This window comes from Protopterus annectens, chromosome 4.part0 (assembly GCF_019279795.1).
Source record: "Protopterus annectens isolate FY-2018-M chromosome 4.part0, PAN1.0, whole genome shotgun sequence".
Lineage (NCBI taxonomy): Eukaryota > Metazoa > Chordata > Ceratodontiformes > Protopteridae > Protopterus > Protopterus annectens.
The window spans coordinates 904,705,280-904,727,524 of NC_056733.1; the positions used below are offsets into that span (position 1 = coordinate 904,705,280).

A 22,245-nucleotide genomic window follows, 5' to 3' on the forward strand; every position below is an offset into this window, starting at 1 on the left:
CTGGGGAGAGGCAAACAGGTGTATATCTGGTCTCCCCCATTTGCTTGTCAACATGTTGAAAACCCTTGGTTCCAGTTTCCACTCATGTGGGTCCATGAGGTTTCTGCTTAGTCCGTCTGCCAGTGTATTTAATTTTCCTGGCAGGAATTGAGCTTGTAAGTGCACTTGGTAGCTCAAGGCTGTGTTCCACAATGCCATGGCTAGTCTGCAGAGGGGGTAAGAATGTGTACCCCCCTTCTTATGAACCACATAACAGTGGTGTTGTCCATCTTTACCATTAGATGTCCTGGAAGAATGTGGTCCTTGCAGGCTGTCAGAGCATTCTGTACAGCTAACATTGCTTTTTGACTGATACGCAGGTACATTTGACTTGGGTTCCATTTGCCCTGAATGCACTTCCCTGCCAGGTGAGCCCCCCCATGCATAATCTGATGCGTCTGTTGTTAGGGTTTGGGTGGCAGGGGGTAGTGTGAAAGGTAGTCCTTTGTTTTGGTGGCAGGCCTCTGCCCACCAAAGGAACTCTAGACGCAGGCAAGGTATGATAGGAATCATTGTTTCTAGGTCTTGAGAATGTTGACACCAAAGGCTTTTTAGATACCACTGTAGTTTCCTCATATGCAGTCTTGCATATGGAATTAGAAGAATGCAGGAGGCCATGAACCCCAAGGCTTGCAGTATTTGTCTTGCAGATAGCAGGGTTTCTGTGGCCACTTGTTTGAAGTAGGTTGTCAAATGAATTTGTTTCTCTGACGTGAGGTAAGCCATCTGGGAAGTTGTATTCAAGCTTGCTTCCATGAATAAAATTTGTTGACAGGGTACCAGGTGTGATTTATTTTCATTTATGGTGTACCCCAGACAAGTTAGAACCCTTTTTACAAAGGCCAGATTATTCAAAAGTATGTCCTGGCTTTCTGCCTGAATTAGACAATCGTCCAGGTATGGGTATATTTGAATATTTCTTTGCCTGCAAAATGCAATAACTGGAGCTAGGCACTTTGTGAATACCCTGGGCACAGTAGATAAGCCAAAGGGCAGTGCAGAGAACTGACAGTGCTTTGAAGCATAGGTATATTCTGCAAGATTCCCTGATTGGGATGTGCAGGTATGCTTCTTTTAAATCTAGTGTTGCCAACCAGGCATCTTTGCCTAGCATAGGAAGTAATTGGCGAAGAGTCAGCATCTTGAATTTTGGAATCTCCAAGAAGGTGTTTAGAGTAGACAGGTCCAGGATAGGATGCCATGAATTGTCTTTTCTAGGTACCAGGAAAAGTCTTGAGTAGAAACCTTGTCCCTTTTCCTCTTCTGGTACCAGTTGAATAGCCCCCAAGCTTAAGAGAGAAAGTACTTGTTTATGGGCCTCTGCCCAGTGATTTTGGGGTAGGTCCGGCCACCCACTTAGTGTTGGCAATGTGTGGAAGTGAAATCTGTATCCCTGGGATACTATATTTAAAACCCATTTGTCCTGGGTAATGAGTTCCCAATTCTTTGCATGAAGTACAATCTTTCCCCCCAAAGGGGCAGTCAGTTGATAAGTGCTTGGAAATTTTAAAAGGAAGTCATTGAAACAGCTTACCATAGGGGAGAGTCTTATTATTCCCAGATTTGGAAGTGGAGGCCCCCCCACTGCTTAGTTCCATGTGTCCCCTGGAACTGAAACCTGGGGTTTTTGCTGTGTCTGGGTTTGGCTTGAGAAGACCTGGAAGGGGCTGGAAAGGACCAATTCTTAGAGGGCCAGTGCCTACTAAATCTAGGAGGCTGAACTTGTAAAAAAACCTTTAACAGTTTGCATAGATTTAGCTTTATCTTCCATCTTTTTAAGAACTTCCTCAGCCTTGTTGCCAAACAGGCGGTCCTGATTTAAAGGAGCATTCAACAATTTAGCTTTAACATGATCAGGCAAAGATTGCTCCTTAAGCCAAGCATACCTTCTCAGCACAGACCCAGTAACAGCAGCCCTGCAAGAGGCCTCTTAATGAATCAAAACCACATTGCAAAGTATGTTTTCCAATTTGTTCAGCAGAATGCATTAAATCCTGCAATTCTTTATTTTCCACACAGTCAGGAATCAACATAATTTTCTGTTTAAGCAGTCTAATAACATGTTGCTGATACTTTAACATATGAAAGTGGCAAAGCCCTAACGGCCAAGGTTGCAGAAGTGTAAACCTTCTTACCCCATCTATCCAGCGTCCTGGAGTCTCTATCAGAAGGGGTAGGATTTTTAGGAGTAGAAGCCTTAATGCCCTTGGACCCCTGTGACCTGTGAAATTGTCTCTGGATCTGCAATAGGATTTTTGAAAAGGAACTTGTGGGACTCAGGAACCCTGTAGTATCTGTCGGGTTTTCTGGAAGCAGGAGGCAGGGAATCAGGGGCCAAACTAGAGTCCGAAAAAGCATCATCAACAATGTCTAGTACAGGAGGAATAGCTAAAGGCCTATGCTGAGGTAGGAGAAGGAAATCCCTAAGCCTCTTTTTTGAATCAGAAAAATCCTGGCTTTCCCAGTGGAAATGCGCCCTTAGAGTATGTAAGGTTTCCCCAAAAGAAAAATCTTCAGGAGGAGAAGCAGAGGGAATGGAATCCTCTGCATCAGAATCTTCATAAGTAGATAAGGGCAAATCCAGATCATCAGAAGAATCAGAAAAAACAGAATCCTGATCAGAAGATTCATAATCAACTTCAGTCTTAGGCATATTAGAAGGGGGGGTTGGCTACCCCTGATTAGAGTTATTAGATCTTCAGCCATTCTTATTTGATTTTTAGGCATAGAGGCCTGAGCATGCGGCCTGGGCGTCGTTTTTTTTAGGCATGGATTGAGATTTAGGCCCAAGTAAAGAAGGAGGCGTCGGTTTAATATACAAGTCCGTAGGCCTGAATACACCCTCAGAAGCCGGTGCCTGCACAGCGGCTCCGGACCCATCCAAGGTAGAGACATCCGCAAGTTCCTTAGTTGAAGCATCTCGCGGCATACCGGACTCCGAATGGGTCTCAGTAGAGGCCTGCGAATCAGAAGTATCGGGTACAGGGGCTGCGAAAGCACCTCACTGAGTACTGGCGAACTGGCGACTGGCTTAGGAGAAGCATCAGTAGTTTTGGACCTCGGCGGCCTGTCTCTGTCTTTATCTTTGCATTTTTTCAGAATCCCGGTAGTCGGATGGCTAACCGACGACATTTCTGGATAATTAAACAGAGAACCGAAATATTTATAGGTGAAAATATATCGACGACGGATAGTGCGCCGATTAAATAAAGCACAAAACTGACAGCAAGGTACATCGTGGTCACAGCCTAGGCAAGGAATACAGTACGAATTAAAATCTTTATGAGGTATTTGCTTTCCACAAGTAATGCAATTATTAACGTTTACTGACATCGGTAAGGAGCAAGAAAAAGTTTCCCCAATGGGGTACTTAGCTTTAGTTGAAGACTTCGATTCTGAAACTCGAAAACGAAAATTTCAGGAGTCGGCTGACCGGCACTTGCGAACTGCTTCAGCTTCGGGCACCGCACGGCAAGAAAGACTGATGTAATGGCGTCGGCTGCATGTTTTATACCCCTGACATCATGGAAGAAGTGACAGTAACCGACGCAGGACCCAAGACTTTGTTAATCAGGCTGACTGAGGACTACCTGCAAGCAGATAACCCAAATGTAATGACTGCAACAGTGAAGCACGAAGAACATCGGAGCTGGAGATCCAGTTTCCAGAAGGTCTGCTTTGTACATCAGAGACTTTTTTTATTTTGATTTTCATTCAAAATGACTCATCATGTTTTGATTAGTTTCTTCAAAAGAAGCATCTTAAAGGGAGAACCCTTCATCTGAAGACAGCTGAGCTGGACAGCATATGTGTGAGGAATAATTCAGAGAATGAACAGAGTCTACACCTTGTTCATCCTCAGATGAAGGAGAATCTTGAGTATGTACTATGGGACCTAAGTCAACTGGGTTACAAAAGGAGGTGGTTTCAGGGCCAGGATAGCTTTAAATAAGCCCTGGGAGAAATCCAGCTACTATTTTTCCTTAGAAGCTGAGGGCGACATCACATTCCAAGCTTTTTGTTTTTTTCTTTTTAGGCACGATGTCTGACTGAACAAGTCTTGGAGGTTCAGACCTCCTGGTGTACTTCAATTAGAGTACCTGGAACATCTTCCCAGAACAGGATTTAGGAATTCCGTTGTCATAGGTTCATAAGTGTGTAGTAGGCTAATGGCCCTGTAGCCTTTACAAGCCTAGCCCATAGGCTTACCCTGATATTGTGCCACCCGACCTTAGTTCCCAGTGACTCTGTCAAGTAAATCCACTGGAGTGATCCCTGGGGTGAATTTTCTACTTCCCATCCACTCAAGATTTCTCTTGAAGGCAGCCAGTGAGGTGCTCTTCTTGACACGTATGGGAAGTCTATTCCATAGCATGGGCAATCTCTGGGTTATGAACCTGTCCCTCCAGCATGTTCTGTTGATTGTGGTAATGAAGTTGAGGTCTCTGGAGCGTGTGATGCAGAGGGATTGGGATTTCTTCAGATGTAGCATTTCTAACAGAGCTGGGTCAGGCATGGCTTTTGTAAGTCAAGCAGAGATGTTGTGATATGAGACAGAGAACAGTTGGAGTTTTTTTAGTCTGTCCATATAGGACAAATGTTTAAGGCCTAGGATCCTCTTTGTGAGGTACTTTTACGGCCTCTCCCCTTGTTGCAGGTGTTTAGTGAGGTACATGCCAAATGGAGCATTGTACTCAATGATTGGGCTAATGAGGGAAGAGTAGAGGGAGACAATGACCTCTGTCTTCCTGGATGCAAAACCCTTACTAATGAGATGTGCCACATAGAAGGACTTTCTGACCACAGTGGCAATGTGGTGGTCAAAAGAGAGGTTGCTGTTAACCTGTGTTCCCAGATCTCTTATAACACCTTCTGTGTTCAGTGGACTACCATCGATGTGGTAATTCATGGGAACTGGGTTTTTCCCAAAGGGGATGACATTTTTGGCATTGAGCTTAAGACCATGGTTCTGACACAAGTCATGGTCTCAGTGAGGCCTGTCTGTAGGATGTCAGCATCACTCGGGGAATTAATAATAGCTCCCAACTTGCAATCGTCTGTGAACTTTGTCAGCCAGAGTCCCTTCATGCTGGCCTGGAATTCAGAGAAGTAGATACCAAACAGGAGAGGACCCGGGACCGAACCCTGTGGGATTCCAGTTGTGACTGGTCAGTAGTCTGACTTGGAGTCAGCTACTTCCACACTGTGGATTCTACCTGTGAGCCAGTTTGCAACCTATCTAGTGATGTAGGGGTTGATGCCTAGCTTAGTGAGTTTTTCTATGATTCCTGAGTGGTGAATGGTATCAAAGGCCTTGACCAGATCAAGGTAGGTTGTATGAACCACCTTGCCTTCATCCACAGCTCTGGTGACTGACTCAAAAAAGTTGACCAAGTTGAGAAGTCATGATCTACCCATCAAAAAACTAAACTGTGTGGGATCCAGAGTTTGGAAATGCCCTATATCCTTGTTTATTAGGTCCATGATGATGTGTTCCACAGCTTTGCATATCAGACTCGTCAAGCTAATGGGGTGATAGTTTCCAGGGTTTGTAGTCGCTCCTCCTTTGTGGAGAGGGATGACTGTAGCAGTGCACCATTCGGTAGGGACAAAGCCTGAGGTGAGGCTGTGATTGAACAGGGCGCACAGATAAAGTGCCAGTTCACTCTGTAGTTCATTCAGAACACACAGCCTACCTAGACCTATCTAGACCTTGCCAAGGCCTTTGACACCATCCCCCACTCTGGAATCGTAGATAAACTTACTAAGTTGGGCATTAATCCCTATGTCACCCAATGGGTTGCTAAATGGCTTACTGATAGAACCCACACTGTAAAAGTAGTCGACTCCAAATCCAGCTCCAGACAAGTGACAAGTGGAGTACCTCAGGGTTCAGTCCTGGGGCCGCTCTTGTTTGGCATCTACTTCTCTGAAGTACAGGTCAACACTAAGGGACTCTGGCTAACAAAGTTTGCAGATGACTGCAAACTGGGAGCCATTATTGAATCCCCAAATGATGTGGATACTCTACAAAAGGGCCTTACAGAAACAGATGCTTGGTGCCAGAGCCATGGGCTCAAGCTCAATGCCAAGAAATGTATTGTTATCCCCTTTGGGAAAAAACATGTATCCATGAATTACCATATAGGTGGCAGTACACTAAACACAGAAAGTGTGATAAGAGACTTAGGGACACAGGTGGACAGTGGTCTCACCTTCGATAACCACATCGCTGCAACAGTCAGGAAATCCTTCTATGTGGCACACATCATCACGAAGGGCTTTTCATCCAGAAAAAAGGAGGTCATTGTCCCACTGTACTCATCCCTCATTAGACCCATTATAGAATACAACGCCCCATTTGGTATGTACCTCTCAAGACATCTGCAACAACTGGAAAGGCCTCAGAAATAACTCACTAAAAGAATCACAGGCCTAAAGCAGATGCCCTACGCTGACTGCCTTAAAAAACTCCAGCTATACTCTGTCGCATATCGTCTACTCAGAGGCGATCTCTGCTTAATATACAAGGCCATGTCAAACCCAGAGCTGTTGGACATGCTACACTTAAAGAAATCTCAATTCCTCAGAGCTACACGCTCCAGGGATCTAAACCTTGTCATCACAATAAACAAAACATGCTGGAGGGATAGGTTCCTGACCCAGAGACTCCCCAGACTCTGGAATAGATTGCCCATACATGTCAAGCAGAGTGCCTCTTTGGACCTCTTCAAGAGGAACCTTGACGATTGGATGGGAGAAAGGAAATTCACCCCAGGGATCACATCAGTCGCCCTGCTAGACAGGGGTCCAGGAAAGTAAATAGTGTGGGAAGAAATAGCCAGGGAATTGTTATGGCTAGGCTTGTATAGGCCCTAGGGCTGATAGCCTAGTACCAACCTATGAACACAGCCAGGGGTCTTGTCAGGTCCCAGAGAAGCTGTATTCTTGGCCTTGGACAGTGCTGTTTTAACCTGTGCAGCAGTAATACTGGGTGCCTGGCAATCTACTGGTATTATGACTGGTCCTTTTTGGGGGGGGGGGGTAAAGTTGGCACGGAATCTGTCGGCCAGTATATTGGCAATATCTGTTGGCTCGGTATAGGAGGTACCATTGTGCAGAAGCTCAGAGCAAATCTGGGTATTGCCGTGGAGATTCTTTACATAACTATAGAAGGTCTTGTGGTTGCCTTTACTATCTGCTGCAATTCTGTTTTCATAGCTAGCTTTAGAGGATTTGATGAGGGATCTCAACTTTTTGTTGAGGCTGATAAGGGAGTTTTTCCACTCTTGGGACTTCCCCTTATTCCACACCAGTTTCCTCCTTCGGTTGTAGAGTTTGTTTATGGCAGGGGACCACCAGACTGGCTTCCTTTTTTTGGAGGACAGCGTCTTGGTTCTACTGGGTATGGCGAGATCCATGCATTTGTGTACGTGCTCGTACAGTTGCCCTGGTGTATGATTCGGCGGTCATGCAACTGATTTTCATTTGCATGGGTTCCGTGAAGTTAGCCACCTCTGTTTTTAGGAGCCCAAAGTTAGATTTGGAGAAGTTTTCATGGTGGTTACCTTTGCAGGGGGTGGGAGGGATGTGGATTTCCAAGATGACTCGTTTGTGGTCGGATCTAACCAGGGAGAAGTTGACTATTGGTGTAGAGCAACGGTCGCCCATTTTAGTAATGACCAGGTCAAGGATGTTGCTACCTCTAGTGGGGGCAAGAACGAGCTGGTCCACGGCAATATAATTAATGCATTCCAGGAAACATTGGGCAAGTGTATTGGTACATGAGTAGTTTCCCCAGTTAATGGAGGAGTAGTTGAAGTCGCCCAGTATGAGTGTTAGGTTGGACCCTAATATTCCCCAGGCTGCTTAGGAACATGGAGTGCGAGACTTGGGACATGGTTGGGGACATATAATGGCTACAACCTGAATTGCTGTCTTACCCAAAGTTAGCTGCACCTGAAGCAACTGAAATGTGTTATGTCTGGCTATAAGTCTGGATGTGTGTGCATCCTTTATGAATATGGAAACACCACTGCCTTTGGAGCTTCGATCCAAATTCTGGGGCCGAAAGGTGTGGAATGAGTTATAGCCTGATAGTGCAGAGGTGCTTTCTACTGCCTTGAACCAGGTCTCAGTTATGGCACAAATGTAGATATTCTCCACTGTAAGGAGTGCTTTGAGCGAGTGCATTTTGAAATTTAGACTTCTAACATTGAGCAGCATGACCCACATACTGCATTTGTTTGTAGCTGTATGGTGGTAATTTGGTCTTTGGAACACCACCTAAAAAAGGCACTATAGGGGTGGAAAGAGCCATGGCCAGTATCCGGAAGCCCAGGGTTGACAGATGCAGCCCATCTCTGGCAAAGCATCAAGGTCTGTCAATCATGTCAACCCAGGCAGACAGATACTGGATCCCCTTAGAATGACACCAGAAACTTAGCTAGTTGTTGAAATCCCTCTGAAATGATTAAGTGTGGTTCCTTCAAAGTATCCACTTTCTCAGTAGCCATACCAGCCTTCAGTGGGGTCAAAGTAGTGGACAACTGAGGTGTTATTTGATATACCATGGTTTCTGCAACCTCAGCTGGTAGGTCTGACTCAGAAATGTTAGACTGCGAATCACCTCAAGGTATCATGTTTCTTCCTTGGCACAAGGCCAACATCAGGTGATGGGGATTTCCACATCTTTGCTTGGGCCAGGCATTTCGGATGCTGCATTTCAAGGAACATGTTAAGTGAGGAAAGCCTCAACCTAAGGGTTTTTGGAATGAATGGCTGGCAGATGCAGCAGGATTGGTAGTCGAGTTCCAGGCCTAAACAAAAAAGGGACTTAGTGTGCAAGTTCTTGTACAGAATCTGCCTACTACTCTCGTACTTATATCTCCTCGCTGACATCTAACAAAAGTTTTTAAAACACAGCAAAATACAAAAAAGGACAGGAGATCCTCAGGGCTTTGGGTGTCATGGTAGCAACTATCCCAGTGCTTCCTCTGGCCAGGCACACATGAGGAAAAGTGGGAGCTGAAATCTGTGTGGTCCCAATGTTATTATCCCAAGGATACCCTGATCCCTCTCATACCCTGCCTCAAAAATGAAGTGCTCTGGTGGGAGAAACAGGTCACACTCAAAAGAGGTCTTTTCTCTCCAGCAATTCCCACCCAAGTTTTTAACAGACATGCCTTGGACAGATCATTGAGGACATGGACAGGATCTCACACAGTGCAGGGGAAATGGCCTTCTCCACTCCTGAAGGAACACTGATAGTTATAAAAAAAAAACATATATAACATACAACGTATGTAACTAGAAACATGTTTAAATGTTTTTCTTTTACATTACTGTATGTTTGCCAATATATGAAGTGATACTTTAATAAAAGTGTTAAAAAAGTATAGGTTACAAATGGCAATGTTACAGGACACATTTAGATAGAAATCTGCATGTGAATTTGACAAAGAAAGGATTTCAGGGTGGACATTCAGCAAAATATTAGATACAAAGGTAAACAGGGGTAATAATACTGACTGCAATGGGGCTCCAACTGTGACAGAACTACTTTATCCAATCGCCCACATGGCTTTCATAATGCCTAAAGCACTACCACTGCTTTACGCACAGCAACAAATGCAATATACTGCAATATGAATGATGGGCTACTCACGGCTACTTACAACAGGAGTCTTTACTGATATGACCTGAGCCAACGCTGCCAAAAAAGTACTAGAAAATGGAATTTAAAATCTAAACTAACTAACAGAACCACTAAATATTGTAAAGGAGTGGAGGTGGAATCATTAGAAAAAGGCAAGTGCAAATTACACAGAAAGAAATAGAATCTGTAGAAACAATACATACAAAACAATGTTCAGGAAGAACTGGACAATTTATGTTATGCTGTAGTGAAAGATAATTAATAAAAAAGAAATGTGTACATTGCACGAAAAACGTTTATGGTTTGTTGTCTTTTACATTAAATGTATGTGCCTCTCCATCACTGTTTTAGTTATGATTTAATAAATATGTTTATAAAAAAAAACACTTGACTCACCCTGGTGTCTTCACTGATATATCCACAAGTAACTTTCTCACCTCTAACCCACAGTTCACTTGCTTGAGCTCTGAAAATAAAAATTGAAATAACAGGCATGAATACATTGCATAAGAATCAACGATCTTCAATAAACATACAGTTGTGTAAAATCTTACCGTAACAGTAGATGTGACTCTCCATATTGTTGTAGTATTCATTACAATAGGGATCCCTTGCCAAGTATGACACAACATCCGTCCAGTATACCAAAGCCCTTAGGTTGCTCTAAGGTACATCATGCATCTCTCATGTATGCTCTTCACATAGTATAGGGCCATAAAAGTGACGTCCGGATATACCATCCTCAGAACTGAGAGTGCCAGTAAGAACATCAGTCCGAGGAGAAAAAGTAATCAGTACATCCAGAAGAGAAATGCACCAGGTTTGAGGAAGGAGGGAGTGATTAATGCAACAGTGAAGAAGAGGAGGACATCTACCATCATGGCAAGATTTTACACAACTGTACTACGTCCTTCCATTTCATTGTTGCAGTATCCATTACAATAGGGAGAGCACCACATCTCAGGAATAAGCAAAGCAGGAGGAATGATCAGCAGAGCTCTCTAGGAAACCATGACGGATAGCCCTAGTAAAACCAGCTCTAGCTCTGGAAATTCCATCCAACTTACAGTGCTTAGAAAATGTATGCACGGCAGTCCAGGTAGCTGCCTCAAGAATACAGTTAGTATCCAAACCCTTAAAAAAAGCACCAGAGGAAGTCACAGCTCTAGCACAATGAGTCTTAAAAGAAGAAAGAAGTATCTTACTATAAAAGGAAGAACAAAAAAAAAATGGCTTTAAAAATCCAAGAAGATACAGTTTGCTTGGACACAGCCAATCTTAAGGACCTAGGATGAAATGAAACAAAGAGCTGATCAGATTTACAAAAAGTCTTAGTCTTATCCAAATAAAATCTGAGTTGTCTGTGCACATCCAATGAGTGCAGCACCTTCTCACTGGCAGACTGCAGAGAAAGGAAAAAAGTGGGCAAATGAATAGACTGATTAAGTGACAACTCATTCACTACCTTGGTCATGAAAGTAGGATTATTACGAAGGGACATCCTGTCCTTATAAAACGCCAATAAAGGAGGACAAGCCATAAGGGCTTGAAGCTCAGACACCAGTCTGGCAGAAGTAAGGGCCAACAAAAGTACAGACTTCCAAGAGCAATGGTGCAAGGAAGCTGAAGCTGCAGGCTCAAAAGGAGCCTTAGCCAATTTTTCTAAAACAAAATTAAAATACCAGGGAGAAGGAACAAGCTTCCTGGGAGGCCTAATATGAAGGACGCCTTTATGGAATTGTTTACCTTGAAATCTAGACGCTAAAGGCAGACAAGCAGAAACAGCTGATAAGTGGGCCTTTACAGAAGAATAAGCCAACCTAGCATTGAACAGCTCACATAGAAAAGTGGACCCAGGTTATGAGAAAGACACCAAAGAGAAAACCTCTTCCATTTGGACAAGTAGGATTTTCTAGTAGTGGGTTTCCTGGCCCCCTGCAGGACCCTAAGCAATGTCCTCAGAAAGAAAGGTATCTATGTGGAATCAAAATCCTAATCACCCACAGTGTAAGATAAAGAATGGACACTATCACCCACAGTGTAAGATAAAGAATGGACACCATCACCCACAGTGTAAGATAAAGAATGGACACTATCACCCACAGTGTAAGATAACGAATGGACACCATCACCCACAGTGTAAGATAACGAATGGACATGTAAGGATTGATGAGAGATCTCTTCTCTTGTGTGAGGTAACTTGTGATGACTGCCCTTGGCTAAATGCAGAAAAAGAGGGAACCAATGCTGTCGCAGCCAAAAGGGAGTCACCAAGACTTTGGGAGCATCCTGTTGTATTTAGAAAAGGACATTTTGAATGAGGGGAAAGAAAGGAAAGGCATAAAGAAACATCCCCTTCCAAGAAAAACAGAAGGTGTCCACATTCCAAACCAGAGAACCCGGGATTCTGACACAAAAATAGAGGAAGTTGTCTGTTCAGAGGGAGGCAAAAAGATCCACTTGAGTACCTCACTGGTGGACAATGTCCAGAAATACATCTTTGTGAAGCATCCCTTCATGGGATTGAGTTATGGACCTGCTCAGAGAGTCTGTCACAAAGTTTTGCCATGAGGGAATGTACACTGCCTGAAGAGTCAGTTAATATTGGATAGCTAGTTCCCACACTAGGAGTGCCAACCAGCAAAGAAGTTAAGACTTTGCCCCCCCCCGCCCCCCCGTTTGCTGACATTCCACATCACTGTGGTATTGTCTGTAAACACCTTGAGAGGTCCTGGGGAGAAGAGAGGATAAAAAACTTAACCACCAGAAGCTCTCATTTCTTTGACACTGATGTGTTCTTCCTCTTGAGAAGGTAACCAGACTCCCTGCACATTTATGCTGCTCCCCATCCCACGTCTGAGGAGTCTCTGAACAGCTCTAGAGATGGAAGAGGTGGATGAAAAGGGAGACCTGGAGTGATGGTCAGCTGCTGAATCCACCTCTGAAGTTGCTGCTTGAGACAAAGAGGAGGAAACAAAAATTTGAAAGGATGAGAATGCTGAAACCAAACTGGCTTTAGACACCACTGACGTTTTTCCATGTGGAGTTTATCAAAAGGGAGCATAGGAATGCAGGAAGCCATGAACCCCAGAGCTCTCAATAATTCCATGACTGTAAGTAGAGGAAGAAGGGATTGAAAAAAGGAAATGAGAGTGAAGGTCTTGGGAGGAGGCAGGGATACCAGCATAGGAAGTGTCTGGATCCTACACCCCAGAAATACATGATCCTGAGGAGGAGTTAGAAAGGACTTTTTGAAATTGATAGTGAACCCCAGGCTCTGCAGAGGGGAAACTGCAAAATGGAGATTTTACAATGTCTCTGGAGAGGATGCCTGAAACAGGAAGTTGTCCAAGTAGGAAAAGACTTGGATCCCCCCTAGCCTGCAAAAAGCAATCACAGGAGCAAGGCATTTGGTGAATAACTCCGGGGAGTACAAAGGCCAAAGGGCAAAGCAGAGTACTGAAAATGCCAGGAAGCAACAGAGAAATGTAAAAAGTTCCTGAAAAGGTGAATTGGGATATGGAGATAAGACACCATACAAGCCCGAGGGAACAAAGTCTGAAGGGACAACATTCGAAAATAGGGAACCTTCAGAAAGATGTTTAAATGAGAGAGGTCCAGAATAGGTCTCCAGGTGCCCTCTTTCTGTGCACCAAAAACATTCTGGAGTAAAACCCCCTCCACCTTTGGGAAACTTGAACTTTCTGAATAGTTCCCTGAGTCAACAGATGACAAAGCACCCCTGGAAAGAAGTGCAACTGTTTCTGAGGGGGCTGAGGAATTCTCATAAAAGGGAGAAAGAGATTTCCAGACCATAAAACAGCCTTGGCAGAAAATGGATAGAACCCAGGAGCCCTGAGTAATCTTAACCACACAGAAAGGGAAAGATGGTGAAAGAGGAATCTAGCTGAGAAGAACAGGATCATCAGACAGCACCTGTTTTGTCAGGAAAAAGAGACTTCTGGTTCACAGAAATCTGGGTAGCTTTAACAGGAGGAACTTGCTTCCCACACTTCTTACCCTTGAGGGGAGGGTGAGACTGCCAAGAAACAATGGCTAGCTTACTGGGCTAATTTCTCTGAAATGCAGGTACAGGAGAAACAAAAACATGTTTAAGTTCTTGCAAGCCCTTGTCCTTATCCGGAAGAGACTTAAACAAATCAGCAGCAGCTTCACCAAACAAGTATTTGTTATCCAGAGGAGAATCCATCAACTTAGCCTTAATATCATCAGGCAGAGGTTGAAGCTAAAGCCAGGCATATCTCCTCATCGCAGGACCAAAAGCAGCAGCCCTATCAGGAGCATCTGCTGCATCATAACTACACATGGTGGAATGACGAGCTGCCTGGGAAGAAGTCCCTAAGAGGGAAAGAACAGAAGACTTCCTTTCAGAGTCTAGGAGATCAGAAATTACCTGTCACACCTGGGAAACAACAGCCAAAATATACCTGGACATATAGGTCTGACAACTGACCGCCCTAAAAGCTAAGGTAGCAGAGGTAAAAACTTCTTACCTTGCCGTTCCATAGTTCTGTTATCTTTATCAGAAGAAAGTAACTCAGAACCTCCAACATCTCTTCCTTCAAAAACTCTCTGCGGCATTACCTCTCCACCCTTTGGCAATGCAGATGCCTCAGTTCTCATGCACCCATAACCTGACTCCCCACACCCTAAGTTATACTCACCTTAATTTACATTCTCACCTCTACAAATTTTCCTTCATCACTACTCAAAACACATACATCTTTTTGTATTATTTTCTATCCTTGCCTTACTATCTATCTATGCCTTCACTGTTACTCCACACCCTGCACTATTCTGCTTATCCTCTCAGAACATCCTGTAAATACTGCTAAATGACTGCCTTTATCTCCATACTACCTCTAAATGTATAATGATATGTTCATTTGATCAATATGCAACTTACAATGGTATAAATCTGTACAAAGTGTGTATTTACACACAACTCCTTTTTGTTAACATTACTTGTATCTACTGTTTTGAATTTTATGTACTGTTATACTAACTGCCATGTGGAGCTTTTCTCTCAGGGCCTCCATTGAAAATGGTTTCTTTTGGCCCAGTGGACTTTCCCGGTAAACAAATCCCAATAAATAAATAGCAAAAAGCAGCAACTGAGATGGCTTGTCAGAATCCACAAACACCACAGAAGGGTCATCAGAAGAACATCTATACAGAAACGTACAGTCCTCAGACACCCTATAAAACCTATTGGGTTTGTTGGGGGGCAGGGGTACAAAAGACATCCGGCAAAGCAGCCAAAACAGGAGGAACAGCAGAATGTCTAGGAGAGTCTATTTTCAGGAGTTCATAATACCTCTGCTGTACCTCAGAAACCTGGGCACAACCCCATTTAAAAAACAACTTCATTATTCTGGAGATTGTGTCCCGAAAAGAAATTTCCTCAAAAGGAGTGTCAGGACTAGTACATTCCTCTTCCTCAGGCCCACAGTCTAACAGAGAGGGAATACGAGATGAGTAAACTAGGGATTCCTCATCTGAATCCACCTCCTCCTCAGCAGAATCCTGTTCCCTTGGTCTTTTAACGGGAATAGAAGACCAAAGGGGAGCTGGAATAGAAATGCCATGAGAAGGTTTCAAAGCCATCAAAGCATTAAACGACCCCTGAGTGAAATTCTGCCTTTCACTCTGTTGGTCCTTAGGAGATGAAGAACTGTACTTATGCTTTTTCTTCAAGGGGACGTCCACCTTATAAAACTTAGAAGGCTCAGATCCCAGATGGCATTCAGTAATAGTAATCGGGACTTCCTCTCTGACCAAAAATCTGAGGAACACCCCTAGGCCCCCTCAGAAATAATCAGCCATGGCTCCTCATGAATGTCCAAAGCGGATGTCTGCAAGGACACCAAGGATGTGCGTGATGTTAGATTCTTCTGCCACGACCATTTCGGAGGCCCGCTTGGATCCAACAGTAGAGCCAGGTGATCCTAAAGGCTTTCACTTGCCTTGGGAGAGATATCCAGCGAAGGCTGCACAGCAGAAAAATCCAACCTAGCTTTCTTGACCACCTTCCTCATGGACGGCTGTCCTTCAGAGCAGGAAGTTCCTTCCATTGTTTCTTTAGCTAAAAGCTTAAGACTTTGGTTCTCCAAATACAAGGTCAAAGATGAGAGCCGACTATGGAGAGTCTTAGGAACAAAGACCTGACAAACTGAACAGGATGTATGGTTGTGGTAAGCGCCAAGACAAAATGAGCACTGCTCATGACTGTCTTTATGAGGAATCTGTCTCCCACACTGGCATTTACCCCTAATGGATGACATGAAACCACACAAGCAACAATACAAAAGATAAGATCAAAAAACCCCAACAGGACACTTATCAGAAAAGGCTCAGTGAACAAGCAAAGGAACAGGTATTCACACAGACGATCACGAGCTGGCATTTGACTGGCGGAAAAGGAGTTCTAAAGATGGTACATCCGGATGTCGGCTTTAAGCTCTATGCCACACAATGAGTATACATGTGAAAACAGAGTACTTTAAAGCAACCTAAAGGCTTTGGTATACTGGATGGATGTTGGGCCACCCTTGACAGGTGATCCCTATTATAATGAATATTTCAAACAGTGAAATGGAAGGACGTCATCATATGTTAAAATATTTGTTTGTCTTAATAAAACCACCATTAACGGACAGCAGCATATTAGTCTGGCTGAAGTAATCAGCCAAGACAAGCTGCAATTCACATCCCTCACACAGACACCGCAAACAGCCATTCTGCTCAGCCAATAACAAGCTATAATTCACATCCCTCACAGACACTGCAAACAGACATTCTGCTCAGCCAATAACAAGCTATAATTCACATCCCTCACACAGACACTGCAAACAGACATTCTGCTCAGCCAAGAACAAACTGTAATTCACATCCCTCACACAGAGGCTGCAAACAGGGCTTTTCAGGATCGTCAAAAAAAAAAAATGATTTAACTAAAGACAGGCTATAACTCCAGTAGTTGCAAAGTCACTCACAACCACTATTACTGTGTGGGTCTTTCGGCTTATGGGTTGTCACAGTGGAAGTCCGGTCTGCTAATGATTGGTAGTTGATTTTTACATGCAGAGTTACCAGCCCTGACGCACAACCTTCAATGAAGGTATGCCCATTCATGCATGTCTCCACGCAGAAGATGCTCTAGCTGAGAACTGAACCAGACAGCGTCTTACTGTGAGACAACAACGCTACCGCAGCACCACCACTGCGGGTACCCTGTGAGGCGACAACGGTACTGCAGCACCAAGTAAATTGTGTTGGTAGAGGCTGCAGTGGGAACACCTACCACAAAACATGCAGTCAATGTTCCTACACCAATTCCTGCATGAACCCATGATGGGAGAGTCTAGGACTGATGCAACTGTGACCTCCAAAGGTACAGGATTTTCCAATGTTAGCAAAAGCTGGGGAATGCAACAACTGTGCGCTCTCTGAAGTCACAGTGCCTCGAGTGAGTATTAAAAGGGAAAATTTGACCGGAATAGATGTCCTGGGTCCTGTACTCTTCACTGCGTTTACGCAGACATATCTGGGGAAGACAAAAATAAAAAATCAGCCTCGACTGAAGACACAAAGTTAGGGGCAGCAGAAAAAGAAGATGAGGAGGATCTGGAATGGACACTCCAGATGGTGGTGAGGTGGCAGCCAAGGTTCAATGCAAGACGCATTAAAGCAAATGGTACTTTTCCGTTATCGGGGCAACATGCAATGATCGCACAGCATTTAATCCTGAATTGAAACAAAGCTTAACCAAATGGTTGTTAGCCCTGAATGGAAGCAAAGCTTAACCAGGCTAATATTTTTACTGAGTCCTGCTCATCTATAAACGTCATCCACAGAAAGAGAAAAAGCACGTCCACAAAAAGAGGCACGTACGTAAAATCAGTACACGCACACCCCAAGTTAACAGCCCATTCTTTTTCATAAAGCTTTTTCAGTCGCATCCTTCACCCAATTTCTTCCTCTTTGTCGATCTACACTGTTATTTTTAACTGCAACAAACAAGGACAGGTAGAACTGGCAGTCAGCTGTAAAAAATGGTCTGATGTTTAGGCGTGTACTTTTATGTTCCTTTGTGACAGTTCAAAAGTTGTAGCATTATGGCTTATATGAGAAGTGTGCTTGCTGGAGTGAAACACCGCAGCCACACAGGAAAAGTTTGAGGACAGCAGGAGGTTTATGAAAACCATGTTACCGTACCTGGAGTTTTTGGACTATTAACCCATTGTGTTTTACAATGTGAATGGGATACAGTCTGTGGAAAACTGCACATTATTCCTTTTGTTTCATAATTTCCACTTGAAATGTTTTGTCAGAGGAAGTGAAGGCTGTACTCACATCAGCAGCAGCAATGCAATCATTGGGACTGCGTGTTAATATTCCAAGTGCTCATTAAACCTGTTGCCCCGATAATGGAAAAGTACCAAGAATATGTTGCAACCTGACCTACAATAATCAGAGTGTGAAACATCAGCTGGAAGGAACAGGCATGATGACAGCAGAGCAGAAAAGGATCATGGGTATTGGTCAATTCTAGCCAGGTTCATCAGAAATAGAGTGATGGGGCAGTAGTAGCAAGTAACGGAATGCTGGGGAGTTATCCTCAGGGAAATAGACTGCAGAAGTAAAGATGTAATGTCCCCTCTCTACTGGACCCTGGTCAGGGCACACCTTGAGTACAGTGTGCATTTCTGCAGGTCATACAATGACAATGATTACAAGGCCACAGGAAGAAATCCAACACAAGGACACCAAATGGGTGTGTGGGAAGTGAGCGAAAGGATAGGACTACAGAATGGAAGACATGCAGCTGTTCTCACTGAAGACAAAAAAAGAGGGGCAAAAGGGTACCCTAACTCACAGAAACAACACTGGAAGGGATCATCTAAAACAGGAAGGGAAGGAAAGGAGGGCACAAACTGCAGATTGTAGGGGCCAACATCATCCTGGATGTCTGAAGATTGTAGGGGCCAACATCATCCTGGATGTCTGAAGATTGTAGGGGCCAACATCATCCTGGATGCCTGAAGATTGTAGGGGCCAACATCATCCTGGATGTCTGAAGATTGTAGGGGCCAACATCATCCTGGATGTCTGAAGATTGTAGGGGCCAACATCATCCTGGATGTCTGAAATTACTTCTTCACTGACACAGCTGTGGAACTGTGGAGGAGACTATTCAAACAGTTGGTGGAAACAAACTACATTGGACCGAAGAAGGCACAGATTAAGAACATGGGAGAAAACAGGACTGGAGAGGATGAATAATGTTAACTGCATTTAAAGTGCATGTTACCTAGTTTACCTCCTCCTGTAATCTAAATTAATGTGTTCCCACATAAATACTGCTCTACAGGGACTGACTGGTGTAGTTACAAACAATTTTTGAGCATCACCAAAGTCAGTGCTCCTTCACCATTAGCTAGCGGGAATTCATGGCGTTGCATATTGAAACAGCACTGGCTTTATGATGTACAACTTTTGGCTGTATGCCAAAAACAACACGGATTCAATGGCAGCATATAGATGTGTGCATGAACAAAAGCCCAGCATAGTGGGCTATATAAGATGGTGTGTGTGTGTGTGTGTGTGTGTGTGTGTGTGTGTGTGTGTGTGTGTGTGTGTGTATGTGTGTGTGTCTCTGTCTGTTTGTGTGTTTTAAGAAGCATTCTAAATCTGAAGTCCTTGCGAAAGAGGGTCTCACAGCAACTAATGACTGGTGCCAAAGTCATGGCCTCAAGTTAAATGCCAAAAAATGTATCATCATAACATTCGGCAAAACATGGTCCCTACTGATTACCACATCAGCGGCAACCCCCTAAGTACACAACCTGTGTTGAGAGGCCTGGGTACTCAGGTTGACAACAATTTCACATTCGACCATCATGTAGTGGCAGTGGTCAGAAAAGCCTTTTACTCTGTTCATCTCACAAGTAAAGGGACTGCATCCAGAAAAAAGGAGGTTATTACCTCTCTATGCTCCTCCCTCATTAGACCAACAATTGAGTATATCACTCTGTTTGGTATGTACCTCTCCAAACATCTGCACCAACTGGAAAGGTCAGAGAAATACCTCACAGAGAGAATCCATGGCCTCCAACACCTATCCTATGCGGACAGGCTCAAATCACTATCACTTTACTTGGTACTCTATAGATTGCTCAGGGATGATCTGGGTCTTGCCTACAATGCAATCTCAGATCCTGCCCCACTAGAGATGCTCCATGTCCATAAGTTTAACTCCTCATGCATTACCCACTCAAAAGGCCTAAATCTAATATAAGACATCAACAAAAGCTGCTGGAGAGAGAGGTTTGTCTCCCAGAGGCTGCCCCTTCTCTGGAATACACTTCCCATACACATCAGAGTATATCGCTGACCCTCTTCAAGTGCAACCTTGATGAGTGGATGGGAAACCACAAATTTGTCCCAGGGGTTCCACCTGTTTCCCTCACTGACAGGGGCAATAGGTGCTGACTCAGGTTTCTTTTTTTGGGGATAAACACTTGGCTTATAAGGGCCCCAGGGCCATTAGCCTGGTAACCTCCCTTACCTCTGGCTCTCTCATATTCTTTATAGTGTTCTAAAATGCAAGGGGATGGAGGAAATAAATGGGCAGATAAAGAATGGGGGGTACAAATACTGTTAAAAAGTGAATAACTGTAATATCTACAAGTCTTCCATAATAAAAGTGCCTTCTTTATTATTTATGTATTTGTTTTCATTAAATTAGCTAGCTAATATGTGTTACTGGGATAGTTCATCAGGGCACAAAGCCTTTTTCAGCAAAGACCCTGGGAGAAAAACTCCACAAAAAATACATAAGTTTACAAAACCGTACAGTAACAGAAGTATAATAAACATAATTACTAACAATTATCTGTTAATGGTGAGAAGACAAAAGGTGCATGCTACACAAGTGATTAGGGAGTCTTGACTATTAAACTACAAAACCAAAACCAAAAGAGAAAAGACATAACTGGAATCCAGACAAGTACCAAGTCTCAATGCAAAATACATGTTGATGGTTCCTGAGTGCTGGTGACATGAAGTATTAGCTGTTAACAGTTTTACAACTGATATATATATATATATATATATATATATATATATATATATATATATATATATATATATATTGGTGCTGGTCAGCTCTAGGTATGATTTTAGTCACTTTTCCCCTTCAAAACCCAAAATACAAGAACTCACCTTATGCCTGCCAGTTCCACTTTCTGAGTAATATATGCGCAAGTGTTGACCTGTTAAAAAAACAAAGATAAGAGACTAAAACAGATTCAGTGCAACAGAAAGTTTACTGAATAAAACAACCTTGTCTAGTAAAAGGATACAAAATACAGTTGACAACTGAGGTTGGATTAGTAAAGCCATACAAGGTGGAGAATAACACAGTAGAACCCCTTTAAGAAGCTACTGCTGAAGTTGAAATATCTGGGGTAAATTGAATCTCTCCTTTCCAGTCCCAAGGCCTGTCCTACTACAGCCAGCCATTCATCTGTAGCAACAAAAACCTAGGTACCTGGTGGTGTCCTGCAGCATGATGGGTAATGAGATATGACATCAAACTAGTATCTACAGTCATTCCTAAATTCCTCACCCAAGAAGGCGACCAACCTAATGAAGACTTTAAGAAAAAGAAAAAAAGCACGGTAACAAAGCTGTGAGGGTTACCAAGCTTACTCATGTACAACTCATTCTTGTATATTAAAATGCATCAGAAAACTGTGCCACGCGAGGATGCCCGGAAAACTGTGCCACGCGGGGATGCCCGGAAAACTGTGCCACGCGGGGATGCCTGGAAAACTGTGCCACGCGGGGATGCCTGGAAAACTATGCCACGTGGGGATCCCTGGAAAACTGTGCCACGCAAGGACACCCAGAAAACTGTGCCATGAAAGGACACCCAGAAAACTGTGCCACACAAGGACACCTAGAAAACTGTGCCACACAAGGATGCCTGGAAAATTGTGCCACGCAAGGACGCCTGGAAAACTGTGCCATGCAAGAATGCCTGGAAAACTGTGCCAAGCAAGAATGCCTGGAAAACTGTGCTACGCAAGAACGCCCTGAAAACTGTGCCATGCAAGGATGCCTTGAGTGAAGTCTATGTCAGACACAGTTTGCTCCTCATTTCGAGGTGCAATTCACTTCTATATATTAAAATACATCTGAAAACTGTGACCCCCCCCCCCCCGAGGAAGCTCTGACTGAAGTCTATGTCAGACACAGTGTATGCCTCTTTTTGAACCTCTACTGAAAGTCAGAACAAATTCTAGTCTTATTCTTATGACAGGAAAACAGTTTCGTACATGAGAACATGTAGGAACACTGTGCCAACTAAGGCAGATGTAAAACAAGTCATCTGTCAGACATAACTTCTGCCTCCTTATGGGTTGAAGCTCATATAACAGTACGGCTGTTGGTCTCATTTCCTGGACTAGACATACACTCTCCAAGGCATTCACGGAGAAAGTTGATATCTCCAGCTCTAG

At 43.7% G+C, this 22,245-nt stretch overlaps 1 protein-coding gene across 1 annotated transcript in view; it reads right to left on the minus strand.

Annotated features, from left to right (window-relative positions):
• The window catches only part of DEPDC5 (DEP domain containing 5, GATOR1 subcomplex subunit), a 2,513,958-nt gene that overhangs the window by 2,128,932 nt on the left and 362,781 nt on the right, over positions 1–22,245 (minus strand). The window contains exons 7-8 of the mRNA XM_044068865.1: positions 20,945–20,994; positions 10,094–10,163 (exon numbers count right to left, since the gene is read on the minus strand). Coding sequence (XP_043924800.1) covers positions 10,094–10,163; positions 20,945–20,994 — 120 coding nt within the window. The remainder of the gene's footprint in view (positions 1–10,093; positions 10,164–20,944; positions 20,995–22,245) is intronic.